The sequence below is a fragment of the Populus euphratica genome, unplaced genomic scaffold, assembly GCF_000495115.2.
Source record: "Populus euphratica unplaced genomic scaffold, PopEup_1.0 scaffold25.1, whole genome shotgun sequence".
Classification (NCBI taxonomy): domain Eukaryota; kingdom Viridiplantae; phylum Streptophyta; class Magnoliopsida; order Malpighiales; family Salicaceae; genus Populus; species Populus euphratica.
The window spans coordinates 2,453,645-2,471,344 of NW_011499851.1; the positions used below are offsets into that span (position 1 = coordinate 2,453,645).

Sequence of the window (17,700 nt, forward strand, 5' to 3'; positions counted from 1 at the left end):
CAAAAATCTTTGAGTTGTTATTACATAAATACATGTAGGGGTGAGGTTCTTAGTTCGATTTGATTTTTCATTAAAAAAATAACCAGATTAAATTTTATTATGTATTCAAAATAGGACCTAATAAAAACTAGTTCAAACTACCAATTTTAATTTGATTTGATTTAGTTTTTAAAATGAAAAACCGACAAAACTTATAGTTGTTTTTAGGGGGGTTTTTAGTGTTTTCATGACCAAATAGAGATGCTAAATTTATGTGGGCTTTTTGGTTGTTTAAATTTGATCTTAATGGGCTTTTATAGACAAATTCATATTTTTATCAAGAAGTTGTAGAAATTCCAAGCATCAATCTCCAACCTGTAGCGTTCATTAAGGACATTCTAAACACTATGTAATATAAGAGAAATACTCCACAAGATCGGCCAGTAAACTGAGAAAGGGTATCCAACAACCCTTTTATTTCAAGTGGTATAGTCTTAAATATATAAACTGAAACTAGAATAACTTTCCAAACCAATGCCAAATCAAATCCAAAAGTCTTGCCAAAAGGAGAACATAAATCATGGAAGACCATAGCATTACAAGATCACTAACAAAATAAAGTATATATGAGATTAACAACAATATTGGATGATGGCCTAGCCAACCAGATATGCTTAATATACCAATTAAGCATAATTTTAAAGCATAAGATAGTTTTCTAGCCTCTAAAGTCTAATTTAGTGTGCTATTTTGATGAGATTTTTGGTACAAGTAATTCATGCTCATCTTACTAAGTAATTTTCCATCTTCTTCCTTTAAAGATTTTTAGCAAGTTTTTGTATTTGTTGGTTAGTGCTATTAGATCTATTAAAAGGCATTTGTTCTATTATAGTGGCATTCTTGTGTTCGTGTAATCAGTCTATATGTGTAGTAGAGATTCTCTAGCAATTTTAAGAATGCTTATTCAAAGGCTGTAAAGAGTTTACGAATTTGGTTTGATTCATACAAACTGATGGAGGATTCTGGTGGAAATGGCATGTTGATTTAAGAGGGTTCTTGATGATATTGTTTCCTATAGATTGGTTGTTCTGGTTTCTCTATTTTAAGTGTGGTGGGGAACTTATTCCTTTGATTGTTAAGGTGTTAAAGGCTGATATCTTGAGAGGCCATGGCTGGTTCCAATAGGTAATATCAAATTTTATTTCGGTTAAGAAGAGAAAAGATAGAAAGAATTTTTTTTAATTTAAATTTGGAACAAGGTGGAAGTTTGATTAGCAATTCAGTTTGGTGTGACATCAAATTTACAACTTTTGGTTGCTATTTTGTTATTTTGATTTTGTTGATCATTTTATTTGATAAATTTGCTAAACTCGAGCTGTAAGCAAACTTTTCCATGTCTTCCTTGTCAAATCTTGCCATCTTTTAATGCAATATTCTACTTCTAAAAAAAACATATTAGAAGCAACAACTTTTCAAATATGGTTTAAACGATCTAAATGCTTTTGTAATTTTAAAATTTCATCAATTATTAGTAACGAAACTATTGCACTGTGAGGAGAATGTTGGGAAAGATGCAAAGCTTCCCTTATACTTATAAAAGCCTCCACTCCTAAAAAAGAAAGAAAAGAAATGAAAAAAGCCAACAACTTTAAAATATTAAAATCCATAAAAGCATATGAATATGTAGAAAATAGACATTTGATAGAGTTATAAATTTTGTTACCTTTATGGTTTCTAGGTTCATATGAAAGAGACTGTATAGCTAAAAAAGAAAAAAAAAAGACAAAGAGATGCAATTGCTTGAAAACCATAGTTAGCTAGACAATAATTCCAGCACAAACATGTCAAGCAAAGAGAACCTATGTTTTTGTTGGATTTTAGGTGGAGATCATAATAAAATCAAAGAACTAGAGAGTATGGAGAGAGAAGGGCATATGTAAATGTGATTTAGGAGAGAAGGAGATAGTTGACGATTTATGAGGGTTAATTTTAGGATTTTTCTTTTATACTTGCTAGATTTTTATAATAAGGTTAAATATTGGTTTATTGGGTTTAGTTTGTTCTAGTTTAATAGACTTTAATTTTTTAAAATTGAAATTGAATTAAACTAATTTTTTTAGTTTTGGACCATTCAATTGTTTTAGGTTAATTTTTTTTCATTTTAACTTGATTATAAATCAACTATTTCTAATTAGATCGATATCAATGTACTTAATACCTATGTAGTGGAACTTTACTTTTAACAGCTGCTAGAAGGTCGAGTGCATACTTAACTTTAATGAATTATATATGGTTAAGATAATTTTATGGAAAATAAATTAAAAAAAACAAACTAATTTTTTATAAAAAAATAATGTTGAATAATAAAATTAAAAAAAAATAAGTCAAAAAAATGTTAGTTTATAATAATTTTTCAAACTCGTTACTTAAGTCATCAGACTAAAAGTAACTTACATAAAAAAACTATAAAAACTAATCACTAAAAAATCAAACATTGAATGATAAAATTAAAAAAAAATAATTATACAAAATAATCTAAAATAAAAAATTTAATTAAAAGAATAAGGATTAAAACCGAAATAAAAAAAATTAGATGACAACTAAAAATTTTCAATTGAGAGTTAAATTAAAAAAAAAAACTTCAACAACAGATAAAAAAAACTAGAAAAATAAAGACCAAATTAAAAAAAAATAGTATACAATAAATTTGAATTGAATGATGAAATTAAAAACTACTATATCATTTATGAAAAGATCAAGAAAAAAAATCAAAATAATAAGGACCAAAATGAGAAAAAAAATAATACATGACAAATTGGGATTGAATGATGAAATTTAAAAAAAATATTTTTTTTATAAAAGAGTTATTAAAAAATTAAAAATTAAAAGAATAAAAATTGAAATTGAAATATTAAAAATAAAAAGGATCAACCTATAATTTTTAAAGAAGGAGAAAAAAATGCACTAGCAATCAACCGCTTCAATCAACCGCTTCATCACATTGCACTAACAAGAAAAGAACATAATAACTCTTTTAAAGACAAGACATAAGAGAATATTTTTTTAATTAAAGCTCTGTTTGTTTGCTAAAAATTAGTTTTAATTTGGAAAATGAATTCCAGAAAAGTAAATTATTTTCTGATGTTTGGTAATGAAATGAAAAATAAGTTGCAAAATACTTTTTAGTGTTTAGTTATCTCATGAAAAATGAGCTAAAAATAACTTATTAATATTTTATTTTTCTCAAGTTTATTAAAATAATAAGAAACAAATTTTACAAATTAAAAAGTTGAATGATAATAAAATTGAAAAAAAATATAATTTCATAAATTATCTCAAATAAAATAAATAATAATCAAAATAATAGAGATCAAATCTAAAAAATAAAAAAATAAAAGATGAAAAAATTAAAATAATAATAATCAACATTTTATAAATTATTTCAAATAAAAATAAGTAACAATCAAAAGAATACTTCAAATTTGATAAATAAAACATTTCAATAAAAAATAATAAGAAAAAAGCACATAAAAATTATAAAAATAAGAACCAAAGTTAATATAAAAATTAAATTTTAAGAAATAAAATTGAAAAATAAATATTTAAAACAAAATATATATAGCAATCAAAAGTTTGAGGACTAAATTTGATATAATCAGCAAATAATATGATATTTTTAAATTTTTCATAACTTTCAAAAAGTGTTTTCCGCCAAAAAATTTTAGAAAAATACTTTTATAAAAACCAAGTTAATTTTTTTTTACCGGAAAGTATTTTATGTTACTAACTTTTTTAATAGCAAATAAATATAAAAAAATCTAGAAAGTGATTTTCTAAAACTTATTTTTTGAAAAACAAATAATATCTAAATGAAAGGCAAGAATATCTTTCACGGTATAACAACTTTTCTATTTTAATATTAATTTATTAATCTCAAGAAAAAAACTAAACTACACTTAATAAATTAGATATTAATTTAGTTTTTTTTATTTCAATGATAAATATATTATTTTATTATTTTATTTTATTTTATTTTAAAATGAAAAGACAAAAGATTCTTATTTATTTGAAAAGTAATTTACTATTATAAAATAAATTGGAAAAACATTTATATTTCAAGTTAATGTTTTAATAACTAATAATCCGTATAAAAAGATACAAATACGGTTACCATCAACAACATTTTTACTTTAAGGATAAAAATATTATTATAATAATGAATAGTGAATTATGTATACGGTGTTTTTTATTTTTTGGCATCTAATTGCCTTAAATTCCGAAAAAGGACTTTCGCAACTTAGCACTCTCTCTCTCACGCACAGACAGAACACCCTAATGGCTGATATTGAAGAAGTCCTAGGGGACCTGAACAAGGATTCCTTTGTCTCACTCTTGAGAAACCTCATTGGAGAGTCCAAATATGTCCAAAACAACCCCCCAGAGCTGATCCCTGAAGAAGACAGGGTTGTCAAGCATGTGTTGAATTCTCTTCTTCCTTACAGCACCACCACTGGAGGAGGTCCACTGATTGTGAATCATGTCTCTTATTTCCCTCAAAGAGGCAATCTTATTGTGGAGTACCCTGGTAACGAACAAGGAAAGATCCTGTCTTTTGTTGGCATGCACATGGATGTTGTCACTGCCAATCCTAATGACTGGGTTTGTTCCTTTCTTTCTTTCATCTTTTGTTGTTCTTTGGGGAAGTGGGTTTCATTTCTTTCTTTCATCTTTTGTTGTTCTTTGGGGAAGTGGGGTTTGATTGATTTTGATTGTTTATGGGAGTTTCACTTTTTCCTTATGAAGCTATTACTGGTTTTTATCTTTATGTGACGAAGTTTTCGTCAAGGTTTCAATCGCACTCAGGCTTGAGATTTTCAGTTTAAATTTTACTCCTTTTGAGATAATTAATTACAATTGAACTGGGTTTCTGTTGTATTGAGTTTGTTGTTCGGAAAGTTAGTGGTTGAAATGTTCCTCGGGATTTGATTTATTTTGGGTTGAATAAGTAATTATCGTCATCAAAGGTAATTTCGAGTTTCTACGAATTGAAAAATTATGGCTCATTATGCCGATTGCTATTAAGGTGTTGGATGCATCAAAAGTTATTAATTGAACTTTCTATGTCAGGAAAATATCTACGAGTAAAGATTCGATGTTTTTGTTCAGTCATGTGTAACAGTGAATTTGATATGATAGTGATTGTTATTCATGCTATGATGACCAAATTTGCAGGAGTTTGATCCATTTTCATTGAGCATCGATGGAGAAAAACTTCGTGGCCGTGGAACCACTGATTGTTTGGGACATGTTGCCCTTGTGACTGAACTGATGAAGAAGTTGGGGGAGACGAAGCTGAAATTGAAGTCAACAGTAGTTGCAGTCTTTATAGCCAATGAGGAGAATTCTTCCATAACAGGGGTCGGTGTGGATGCACTTGTGAAAGATGGTCTGCTCAATAAGCTGAAGGGAGGTCCTCTGTAAGCAAGCCACAATTTCTTTAGGAAAAGAAAAGGACTTGTTATATATAAAGCATCTCTATGGTCTTTTAGATTTATTTTTATTTTTTTGGTCTGAAGCTTTAATGAAAATTTAGTTTCATATTCTTTGTTTTTTGTTGAGATACAAATCTGATTAATTGATGTGATTTTGTGTTTGTAGATATTGGATTGACACAGCAGATAAACAACCTTGCATTGGCACTGGTGGTATGATTCCTTGGAAACTTCATGTCAGTGGGAAACTTTTTCATAGTGGTTTACCGCATAAGGTATACCATTACAATCTCTACTGTCTTAGATCAGTAATTCAACATGTGAACTTTTTCATGCATTTATTTATACGGGAAAACTATTGTCACTTTTCTGGTATTAAATATATGAAACCTAAAATTTTATGATGGTTTTCTGGTTCTACTTTTCAATGATGAATAGTATAACATGATAAGCAAACCAATGTGTAAATTGCAAAGAAGTCAAAAACTAATGAATTATATTAGTGCATAACATTTTGGCCTTTTCTAGTAGAATAATAAGAAGAAAAATCTGCTGACTTTAGACTGGCTTGCACTATGAAGATGATAAAATACATGAAGCAGAAATTTATGTTGTAAAAGTGGTTTGTGTGATTAGAAACTTGAAAAAGTGATGGAGTACTTTTTTTTCCTCGTTATGCAAATAATGGTAAATTAACAAAAAATGAATTAACATAAAACTCAATTCCACACAGCATTCCTGTCCTGGTTTGGTGAGGTCAGCTTATACCTTTCCTCTTTGCGCTTTCATCTCTCTTTTTTGGACCAAAATATCTCTGAGTTGCTTTGATTTTAAATCACTTTTACCACTTCATCCCACATGATTTTAGTCAGAGTCTCCACTTCTCTACCCCTACTATTTTATTCTAATCATTCTGTATCTGTGAATCCATAGGCCTATCTTGGAAAAGCAAGGTGTAAATGACAATGACCACAATTTGGATTGTTATAGCTGAAATATTACAAATTTCGAAAGTAGCTTACATGACATGGGTTCTTACCTTTTCCAAAGCAATTATTATTTTCCCTTTCCTTTTATAGTGTGGCCTGTATGCACATCTATGCAAGCAAATATTTATTTGTATAGTACTGGCATGTATGTGTAACATAGCTCTACCCCCTTTTCAATTCAACCTTATATTATGCATGCATGAATAGAAGTAGAAAGGAAGGTAGCCAGGTTAAAAAATTTTGGATAAAAATGAAGAACAGGCATGAAAAACCTACTTCTGGCTCACTACACTTTAGTTGCCCAGTTTTGAGAGTATGCTAAATAGACAATTTTATGGCTGGTTGACAGTATTTTAAAGCTGTAGATGGTGCAAGACACATCAAGCTTTGTTTTATATAGATGATTGCTCGTAAAAATTAGTCTTATGAAAGACTTTCTAGTTTCATATGTTCAAATTGGGCTGCATATTCCATTCTAGCTTCTGAATGATGTGTTTCATGGAATAGATGGAGTCACTTCTCCAGTTTCTTCTTATTTATTAATTTCAAAGTTTGTATTATCTGCAGGCTATAAATCCTCTGGAGCTGGGCATGGAGGCTCTTAAAGAGATACAGTCACGATTTTACAGGGACTTTCCACCTCATAAGGAAGAGCAAGTATATGGATTTGCAACACCATCAACTATGAAGCCAACTCAATGGAGTTGTAAGTTTTGCAGCCATAAGTAATGATATATTGTGGAAAGCAAATGCTTTAATTTCTGAAACCCATCTTCATTGTCTCAGATCCAGGAGGTGGGATCAATCAAATTCCTGCTGACTGTACAATATCTGGAGATGTCAGGTTTATAATCTTGTAAAGAAGTTCTTAACACAGCAACTGACATGATAATGAAGTCTCACCATCAGTTTCAACTGATATGAAAATGAAGTCTCACCATCAGTTCCTTTTCTTCTGTTTCAGGTTAACTCCCTTCTACAGGTTAGCAGTCTGCCTCATGTTAATAACAGAATCTTAGCGCTTATTAAGCGTGTCTTTCAAATTATGATTTGGGTCTATTTTGTTCTGGACTGTATAGACATTTGTTTTTCTCAATAATTTTTCAGGTTTCTGATTTCCAATATTTTACTCTTTACTGTAGTGTCGAAGATGTGATGAGCAAACTACAAAAGCATGTGGATGATATAAATGAGAACATTGAGAAGCTTGGCACAAGGGGCCCAGTTTCAAAATATGTACTACCAGAAGAAAACCTAAGGGGGAGGTGTGTCTTCTTGCATGCTCTGTCACCTTGGATCTCCCCTATTTCAGGGATGCAATTATATGAGTTCTAAAAAATTACTTTTTGTGTGTTATTCTCACTCATCATTACAACCTTTTTCCCAAAAGTAGTTATATATGGGTTTGTTTTCCAACAGTCTTGCCGTGACCTTTGATGAGGCATCTTCAGGAGTTGCCTGTAATCTAAAATCACGTGGCTTTGAAGTGTTGTGTAAAGCAACTGAAAAGATAGTTGGGCATGTAAAACCGTATTCAATTACAGGGACTCTGCCACTAATTCGAGAGCTGAAAGTAAGATATATCTTCTTTTCTTCCATTTTCATAATGTTTTTCTAAGTTCTCATCCTTTATTTAATGTTTTTGGATTTTGTAGGATGAAGGTTTCGATGTTCAAACAGCAGGCTATGGTATGATGCTGTTGCTTATTTTTGGGATTTTGCTATTTATTTTTAATCTCAGTAGAAAGTCAAGCCTTATAGATGCTAGTGTATGTCGCATGGGTCATCTCGTTTAGTAAATATGTAAAAATAGAAGAAGAAAAATGAGTTGTAACCTAGTTTTATTGTAATTAGAAACCGTAACTAATTTTTAGAGTTTCTAGGTAAGGGGTTAGTTATGCTAAAGAAAAGATTAAAATTATCCTTCCTAGGGTAAACTGATTTGTTATTTGTTTTTAATGATGAAGGATGCCCTTTGTGCTTAGATGCAAAAATTGTTGTCTAAACTGAATGCTTGTGTTGTTTATGAGGCAAAAGTATACTAGGACTTAGAATAGTAATTCAGGATCCAGACCCAACAACAAGGTCTAATACTCACATCTCATCAAGAAAGAACATCCCTACACCAAAAAATATAATCACATATACATCCCTACACCAAAAAATATAATCACACATACAAATTATTATTTTTTTATTTTTTTAAAAAGACAAATAATGAGGAGTCGCATATTAATAACTTCTATTATTCGCTTGTCAACATCTTTGAACAAAGATCAAATGATTCAATTATCCTAGATTGACTTTATAAATAATAAAATTATTATTACGCAACAAAATTGTGAAAAACCAAAGAAAATGAGAGGTTATATTTGTTTTGTTTGAAAATAATTTTGAATATGGTAAAAATCAAATTATGCAGCAAACAAATTTTCATCCACTTGTCTAAAATCCATGGACAACACCTAGTGATGTTTCATTTAACTCGGGTTGACTTTATGAATATTAGAAACCAATGTTATTCAACAAACTCACATTAATCAACAAACTCACATTAAACAAAGAGACGCCAATGAAAATCATTTTTTTTAAAAAAAAAAAAACTTTAATATGGCACAATCAAATACTCATCAAACAATTTTTAATCAACATGTTAATGATCTTGAACAACGTCCAATAATGGTCCATTTATCATAGGTTACCTTTATGGATTAGCCTTTTTTGATTTGTTGAAGTTAGTTGTTGAAGTCGGTTGGAACTGGACTAGAAAGGCTAGAACGAGTGCTGGAAAAAAGGGGCTGGTGCATGTACAGTATGCGTGGATCAACAGTTTAGCTTTCAAGGCTTTGTTTCACACATCGTCGGGGCAGGGAGGCATGCTAACATGTCTAAATGTTGCTCCTCTTCTTTTTCCTTCCTACTCCGATGATTTAAAGCTGCTGAAACAAATTGGATTGCTTCTTTTTTTTTCTCTCTTGTGCTAGGTGTTTTTTGCTAGTTTTTTTTTACTAGAGTATCTCCTTCTTTTTTCTTCTTTTTTTTTATCTTTGTGTGTGCCTTTTTTGTTTGAATGTCTCCTATTTGTATTGTTTAAGATCCCCTGCAAAATAGAAAAAATTAAACTGAAAAAATAATGTTAGGCAATGATATTGTTTTTTTCTTGACTATGGATTTCTAATTAATTAAATTCTTATCTTAATGTGTAGGATTTTTTTCAATAATTTTTTAATTTTATTTAATCCTCCTATTTATTTTTCTTTTTTTCTTTTGCATAAACTCCTATGTTATTATTTTAGTTTCCATTCTTCCTGGTCCCTTGTTCTCCATCTCTCTCTATTTTAATCCCTGACCTCTTTTTATTCATGAAAACTCAGAAAATAACAAAAATTGATTGAGCTTTATTAAAAACATTTTTTTTTTTTTTGAAAAAAGGAAGCATGTGGTGAATTCAGAAAGAATGATAGAAATGCACAAAGATGGATGTCCATCAACTCATTTTTGTGTCTTGTGGTAGTCACTAGGAAAATATACAGTGGGTATCCATTAGCTAAGTACATATTATCATGTATTAGTAGCTGATTAGCTGAAAGGCTAAAAGGTGCATTTTGGTAACATCTTAAATTTTACATCTTGGATTTGTTTTTTTTTTTTTTCATGTATGGAGCTGAAAGTAGCTTATACTGAGAGTTTACTTGGTGCTGCTTTGAAGTTGTGCTTGGTGTTGCTTAGGGAAACAAGAAAAAAAAAAAAGATCAACTCACTGTATAGGCTAGGGATTAAGCAACGATGGAAACTAAGATCTACTACAATCATTTTCTACTTTTCATACTTGCACTTCTTTTTATCTGATGATTTAGCCTTCACGTGAGCATTTATTGAAGTCCAGAGAAAGCTTGTCACCATACCTTGAGAAAGGTCAAGTATCCAACATAAGGTGAAAATATCCCTTGGACAACAATGGGGGGGTTCTAGATTATTGGGTTTCCTTTTGCGTGGTTGCTCAAAAAATTAAAATTTATCACTATGGGCATTACCAGAAAGATGATGCTGAAAGGGCTATCTGCCACATGGACCTTAAATAGAGGATTGAAGCAAAAGAGCTCTTACCCTCATTAATGTCCCCAGGAGTTCCATACATTACCTGTGGAGACAAAATATACTTGTAGTCTCATTTTCCAAAACCTCCATTTAATTGTGGAGTTCCGTTTTGAAGATTCATTTATACCACTATTTACCATTTGGTCCTCTGCATCAGAACTGTATTAGGACCAACTTAATTTTTCTTTGCAACCCAGCTGGGTAGTTGTTTCAAGTGCTAGTGTCCAAGACTAGATTTTTAACTTCTGGTGGCTCTTAGATGTTACCAAACAAGCAAAACAAGGAACTTGAATCTGGGTTGATCAGGGGGAAAAGCAACTGAATAGATGAATGGAGTTGATGAATGACGCTGTTGGAAATTTGCCTGAAGTTGCTTCTAAATTAACATATTCATTTCATTGTCTTTTTAGTTTGCCAGTTCATTTATTTGCAGAAAGGCACAGGCTATGTGCATAGTTTTATCAAGCTGCAGAGATGCTGATGTGATTTAATGTGGGTGACCAATGGCTTGACCTATTGTGATTGAAAATTCATGTCTGCATTAATATTCATACTTCATCACATTTTCTCTCATTTATAATTTCTACATGAAAAGATTAGCCTTTAGTGTTTGGTTTGTGATATCTTGTGTTTAACTGTTTTTTCATTCTCATGCTCTATTATTGTTTTACAGCTTGTTTTTTGCATCCCTGTGCAGGTTTAATGGCCACATACCATGCCAAGAATGAGTACTGCCTGCTTTCTGATATGTGCCAAGGCTACCAGATTTTTACCAGCATCATCTCTCAATTAGAAAATTGATTCGCAGCGAAGTGGATGACATAACAACAACACCACCAGATACCAGATGAGTAGCTTGTTACGTTATAGAAATAAATGATTGTCATGTAAACTCTGTTAATTTGAAGTTTTGAAGGGCATCTAATATGCTTTTTCAGCAAGAGTTGCCTGCTGCTTGGAATATGATGTTTCTGTTCCTCATCTGGATATTATTCCATTTATAGTTTTTCCTTTCCTCTTAGTAGATTTGGCGCTTGGACAGTCATTTGATGATTCTCATAAACAACTTTCCTTGCATTCAGCTCCCCTGGCAGGCTGCTTTCACTTGGTTCTTAAATAAAAAGGATGGAAAAGACTTGAGCCTAAACATTTATAGCTATTTAATTACCTGTGCTACGCTACTTGTGGGATTCCAAGATATTTTTTAACACAATAGAATGAGGAATGTGTTGGTATTGGGAATGTATTTTCCTGCATCACGAAAATGACTGGGTGTTTTTTGGATTTTTATATGTAATTATATGACAATAAAAATAGATTTTCATTATAAAAAAAATATAATTGTTAGTATAAATTCGTTTTCTTACCAATATTTTTTTTAAAAAAATTATATTTATTTTTCTTTAGCTGAGTTTTTATTGCATAAAAACTGTAAGATTTTTTTAACAATTTAAAATGAGTCTAAAAACAGTATTTCTTTAATTAAAACTTGTTAAAATTTTAATAAAATAAAACAATAAATAATGAGTTGATAATTTTAATGCAAGTTTATTAAAAGGATATAACAAAGCTAACATTGAGAAAATTTATATAATTTAATTTACAATAATTTTTTTTTAAATAAATATTTTATATGCGTTGAAAAAATGTTGTATATTAGGTACACCTATAAATTGCTAATGTTATAAGACACTAATATTATTTAAAAATAACAGTATAATTAGATAATAATTTAAACATTATTTAAATAATTTCATTTAGAAAGAATTAAATTAAAAATTTTATGAAAAGAGGTAAAAAAAAAAAAAGAGAGAAAAAATTGAAGGGTAAAGCAACCATGGGATAGAAAGTAAAAAACCCAAGGTAAGATGTCATTTATTGTTTTTATTTATAGTTGTTTAATCCTAAAACTCTAATATCTATTAAAGAATCATCTCATTTAAAATTTTAAATTTTTAGATGAGGTTTTAAAATATGATTTATATTATTCTCTAACACAGTCTCTCAAGTAAAAATTCTTTAGACTTGAAACTTGCACATATGGTTTATATTATTTTCTAACACACCTCCTCAAGTGAAAGCTCATATTACCTTATACTTAATTTTTATCAAATAAATAGGGATGATGAGATTCGAACTCATGACCGCTTGATTGATTATTAAGGCTCTAATACCATATCATAGAACCATCTCACCTAAAAGCTTAAGCTCTTAAGTGAAGGCTTCAAAATATGATTTATATTATTCTCTAACAATATCAACTATATTTTTTTATCAAAAAAACATGAGCTTCTAACACCTAGATATATTATATTTGGTCTAAAAAGTTAAAATAAAATCAAATAAAAAAGATTTTTAAGTTTTGATATATTTTTTCTAGTATCATTAAATATAAAAACCACCTTGATTGAAATTATAAAAATCAAAATCAAATTATTAGTGTCCAAAATCTAATCACCTGAAAGATTTCGCAACTTTCTCTCCTCGTATCGAATTCTAGAGAATAAATCATAGAACAAATGAATTTTGAGACTAGGAACAAAATATTTGAAGGAAAATTTTGAAAGAAGTTAAAATACATCATATACAATTCAGACATAAATGTTGCACCTGCAAATCCCTCTCATCCCAAGCAGGCAAACCTGAAAAAAAATATAATATAAAATAAACTAAACTAAAAATAAATATATATTAAGTTATACATGACGAGATTACAATACCTTCTATATATATATATAATGGTGTGTTTTCTTTAAGACTATCTTAATTTAATTTGATAAATGTAAAATGTTTTATTTTTTTATTTATAGATTTTATTTAATTACAGTTGATCGTGAAAAACGTTATATGAATTCCCTAATAAGAGTTAATCCTACCCATCGCATTCCGACTCTGCTACGTGATGTCCAAATAACAGAAGCCAGGGTAGAGAAAACCATGGCGTAGAAAAGAATCATGCCTCGAAGCATTTCATGTTAAAAAAAAAAATTAAATAAATATATAACACAGGCAAATACTATCAACTTGCGCTAGAATCTCGCCATCTCCAATCAGTACCATGCTTTGTATTCTAACTGTGACTTTCTTCCGTTTATTCACTGTTAATAACACAATGCGCTTTCTATTGTATACAGCATCTCTAGTCGTACTATCCATACCTAATAATCGCCTCTATGTATTCTACAACTTTCCTCCCCCACCATTTATCGTTCCTTCCCAAGCATTTTTATCTGGGTTTTCATAAGCAGCTACTTCATCTTTTATTTGAATTCATTTCTTCTGATTTAAGAAGCTGGATTCTCCGGCGTAGTCTTCTCCGGTGCTCATGTATTTTCCAAAGGCCATGCCCCAATACGACAGCCGAGTATATGCCATGTGTAATGATGGGGGCTAGAATATTATTTGTCTGCCAAACAATGCAAAAGATTGTACATGCAAATCTATCAGTTCGAGCCTCTGAAACAAATTGGTAGTATAACATCAAGTACCTAGTTCAAGACTTCACCTGGATCCATTCAAAACCTAGATAGAGCGCCAAAAGTCCTTCCAGGAGGGGAGAGTAGATCTTTTTCATTTGCCTCCTCTCATACCAGGCTGCGGTGCAAATGACAGAGCATAAGCTAATGCATGTTTGGTTTGACCAACCAGTAAGACCAAAAATATGCAGACTACTTAGCATTTCTTCCGAGCAACATGTAAAGTCATTATGCTCTTCTAAGCTGTCAGGAAGATGCAGGACTAGAATAGTCACCAGTTATTTGCGAAAGATTCCTCATGACCTCACCCGCCCAAACAAGGATTTAAAACTTATATTCGCAATATGCATGTTTCGATGTATCAAAATGAGCAGTGACAGTCAGTAATTGAAGGTTTCCATGGGACGAGATTATCAAAACTTAGTTGGCAAAGGACACCAAACAGATTGACTTTCACTCGTGTTAACGGACTTGTCACTGCAAAAGACTTTCTAATAATTTATTTTTTCTTTTTTTTTTCAAAAATGAAAGGAATAGCAGAAATAAAGTGATTTCCCCGCTGACCAAATGTACTAGGATTTCAAAAGCCATAATTCCAAAGAAATAGTACTGAACTAAGCTTCTACGCCAAGTCAAGAGGTGAAACCTGCAAATAGCTTTTTCAGATCTTCACGCCCAGAGTAAGATGGCAGAACTGGTGCAACTACATAAGTAGGATCTGTAAGAAACAGAACAGACCCATGAATCAATCTGCAATTTAAAGATGAAAAAAAATACTCCTTTGAGAAGATTAAGAGTATCAACCTTTTGGGGAGGTAGCCACATAATAGAGGGATCCAGTAAGAACGGCTGTTAAAACAGCTGCAAATGCCTGGGCAAATGGGACAAAAGGAGGCAGCACACCAGTCTACAAATGTAGAAACATAAAAATTTCAGTTGCAAGGCAAATTTCATTACCAAGGACAGGGAATAAGTTCAACCACATACCAGCGATGCCATTCCTCGAGCATCTTCCACCAAATTGGTTCCCCTTAGAAATATATCAGCCAGTGCTCCCTGTGAAGTAATTAAGAAAAGATGAAAAAAGTACGAATAATTAAGTATTTCCAGTAGAGAAGTTTTCTTGTTATTATTGTTATTTAAATCCACCTACAGGGGATTTGGGGATTTTACTTTCAATTATACCTGGATAAAGGAAGTGACTTAAACCCACAGGGGATTTGGGGATTTTCTTTAATTCACTATTCAGCATGAGTAGAAGAATATACCTGAACGGCAGCTCGATAGAAAAGCTCCTCTCCCACGGAACTTGCAGCAACAATTAAAATAAACTGCAAATAGGGTCCAAAATTGAATCAAATTCATCTTACCTCATAGAGAGAGTGGTAAAAATATATCTAATAATTGTCAATATTTTATAATAATTATCAATATTTTATAATACCTGTTTGTTTTATGAAAAATAATTTTTAAAATTTTTTTGTATTTATTTATTATTAAAAAAATTAACTAATGAAATTTAATTTAATTTCTAGAAAAACATTTTTACTTTCATTATTTAATTTAATTTCTAGAAAAACATTTTACTTTCATTTTAAAAATAAAATAATTTTTTAAAATTATAAAAAATTAAAAAATACCTTATTTTTTTCTTAATGGTATCACATATGGCTTTTAATTTTATAATAGTTATATATTTTGTTTTGAATTATTTTTTTTAATTTTCTTAATGGTATCACATATGGCTTTTAATCTTATAATAGTTATATATTTTATTTTGAATTATTTTTTTTAATTTAATCTTTTAAAATTTTATTTTTATATTAATTTTAATCCTCATTATTTTGATTTTTATTTTTTTCTCTTATTATTTTTTTAATTAAAATTTATTTATTTATCAAATTTGATCTCATTCTATTTATTTTATTTGAAATGATTTATATAATTGAATTTTTTTTAACTTCATCCTTTTTTAACTTTTTTATCTATTAAATTTAATCTTTATTATTTTAATTGTTATTTATTTTATTTAAAATAATTTATAAAATTAAATTATTTTTTTTTAATTTCATTCCTCTTCAGCTTTTTTATCTATTAAATTTAATCATTATTCTTTTAATAAATTTTTTAAAAAAATAAAATACTAATATATTATTTTTCAGTTTATTTTTAATAATAAAAAATATTTTTTAATTTATTTTACATAATACTACTTTATTTAAAAAAAATAATTACCTTTTCAAAAAAATTCTATAAAAATTATTTTTTCAAAAAAATACCTTTCCAGAAAAGAAACGGTAAAAGGTTTACCTGCCAAGGTGACATCCCATAAAAGAAATTCCGCAGTTCCTCGTCCTCCACATCTCTAATGGCACGAGCATGAGGCGACAACTTCACGACTTCATCCTGCAACCATTTCAAAAAATAAAGAAACAACATTCGAAAACTACAAAAGGGTTCATTACTTAACTAAAACCAACTAATAACAGGATTCCACTTGTCAATTTTCTGCCCGTCAAATAAAAATATTCAAAAATTTATTCAATTACCAGCTCAAGTTCAGCAAAATAGTATATTTCTTTTTGAATGAAGGAATTAATTGGAGTGGAAAAAACATACATCTAGTATAAAAAGAAGGGCCATGACCGGTGGAGCTGCATATCCAAGCCCTTCAAGAAATGCATCCAAAGATGGATTGAAACCTCCCAGGCTATCAATTCCAGTTATTGAACATATAAACCTCCCTGCCAACGCCATTCCTCCATATATACCTGCAATTCCCAATTCGAATTAAACTAAAAACAGGCGCACCGGGTCATAAAAAATTGAAAAACAGGTGAATATAAATAAATAAAACTGACCGATCCCGTAACAGAGTCTAACAACAGCACCGATTTTCTCCCACAAAGGAAAGTCAGCAGCAGTATCGCCAAAGCTCTGATCAAATGTAGTCACTTCCATAGCACTTCCGGTGAATCTCCTCCTTTCTCTCTCCTCGATTCCTTCACTACCAGAACCCGTTCTCTCTGTAGATGCTTTGCTGCACCGTATTTTAATCCTATTGACGCCATTTTCTCTCAAGTTCAATCTCCTTCTACTATCCGGAAAGTCACTGGTTTTAGAAAACCAAGCACCAACTCTAAACGACGTGGTTGCAGTTGCAGTTGGTGAGTGGCTCGGTGTTCGGAAAAGTAACGGCAGCTCCATTAGCCGGTATTTCGGTCTCCGTTTCCGTCACGAAGCATAGCGGTCTGTCTCTCCCCACGTCTCTCTCTCTCGCTCTCTCTCTCTCTCTCTCTCTCTCTGACACGCACAGGCTGCAGTGATATTTGTGTTTAAAGGATTTGAGAGGTCAATGGGTGGTTTTGGGGCGTTGGATTTCGTGATGAGGAAGTTCTCTGTTTACTTGTTCCCATTATTTACGATTTTGATATTTTTGTGATCCTTGGATTTTGATTGGTCGAAGGAGTGAGAGGATGTTCGTGAATATCGGACCTGCCAATAAAAGAACGACACGTGGAGATAATGCTACGCCGGCTTTATCAAATTTCTGTAGATTAATGGGAACCAGTAGTATTATTATTTATATATTTTTGGTGGTGGTGTTTGTTTATATACCACGCATGCTTTACAGGGAATTTCCCTTACTGACCCTAGATATTAATG

At 30.5% G+C, this 17,700-nt stretch overlaps 2 protein-coding genes across 3 annotated transcripts; one reads left to right on the forward strand and one right to left on the reverse strand.

The window, feature by feature from the left end:
- The first annotated feature begins 4,239 nt into the window (after positions 1 to 4,239).
- On the forward strand, positions 4,240 to 11,639 carry LOC105121579 (acetylornithine deacetylase-like). The gene is made up of 10 exons (XM_011020282.1): positions 4,240 to 4,638; positions 5,212 to 5,456; positions 5,638 to 5,746; positions 7,028 to 7,166; positions 7,247 to 7,304; positions 7,425 to 7,442; positions 7,603 to 7,725; positions 7,880 to 8,033; positions 8,116 to 8,149; positions 11,256 to 11,639. Exons 1-10 carry the CDS (start codon positions 4,315 to 4,317, stop codon positions 11,357 to 11,359), a joined length of 1,308 nt encoding a protein of 435 aa, XP_011018584.1. The 5' UTR covers positions 4,240 to 4,314; the 3' UTR covers positions 11,360 to 11,639.
- A 1,864-nt stretch (positions 11,640 to 13,503) lies between these two features.
- On the reverse strand, positions 13,504 to 17,431 carry LOC105121580 (uncharacterized). 2 transcript variants are annotated; one of them, XM_011020283.1, is made up of 9 exons: positions 16,896 to 17,430; positions 16,654 to 16,805; positions 16,345 to 16,440; positions 15,303 to 15,365; positions 15,022 to 15,090; positions 14,839 to 14,941; positions 14,681 to 14,752; positions 14,064 to 14,152; positions 13,504 to 13,964 (listed from the first exon to the last, which is right to left on the reverse strand). In XM_011020283.1, exons 1-9 carry the CDS (start codon positions 17,239 to 17,241, stop codon positions 13,812 to 13,814), a joined length of 1,143 nt encoding a protein of 380 aa, XP_011018585.1. In that variant the 5' UTR covers positions 17,242 to 17,430; the 3' UTR covers positions 13,504 to 13,811. The 2 variants fall into 2 exon arrangements, with proteins under 2 accessions (XP_011018585.1, XP_011018586.1); XM_011020284.1 differs by lacking the exons at positions 13,504 to 13,964; positions 14,064 to 14,152 and adding an exon at positions 14,237 to 14,277 and having other exon boundaries at positions 16,896 to 17,431.
- Positions 17,432 to 17,700: the final 269 nt, after the last annotated feature.

Excerpts from the sequence above, each read along its gene's own strand:
- LOC105121579 (XM_011020282.1), top strand. The coding sequence starts at position 4,315 with ATGGCTGATATTGAAGAAGTCCTAGGGGACCTGAACAAGGATTCCTTT. Across the intron at positions 7,167-7,246 it reads GAAGCCAACTCAATGGAGTT|ATCCAGGAGGTGGGATCAAT; the intron begins GTAAGTTTTGCA and ends TCATTGTCTCAG. Across the intron at positions 8,150-11,255 it reads TGTTCAAACAGCAGGCTATG|GTTTAATGGCCACATACCAT; the intron begins GTATGATGCTGT and ends ATCCCTGTGCAG.
- LOC105121580 (XM_011020283.1), bottom strand. The coding sequence starts at position 17,241 with ATGGAGCTGCCGTTACTTTTCCGAACACCGAGCCACTCACCAACTGCA. Across the intron at positions 16,441-16,653 it reads CCCTTCTTTTTATACTAGAT|GATGAAGTCGTGAAGTTGTC; the intron begins GTATGTTTTTTC and ends AAATGGTTGCAG. Across the intron at positions 15,366-16,344 it reads ATGGGATGTCACCTTGGCAG|TTTATTTTAATTGTTGCTGC; the intron begins GTAAACCTTTTA and ends CCCTATTTGCAG.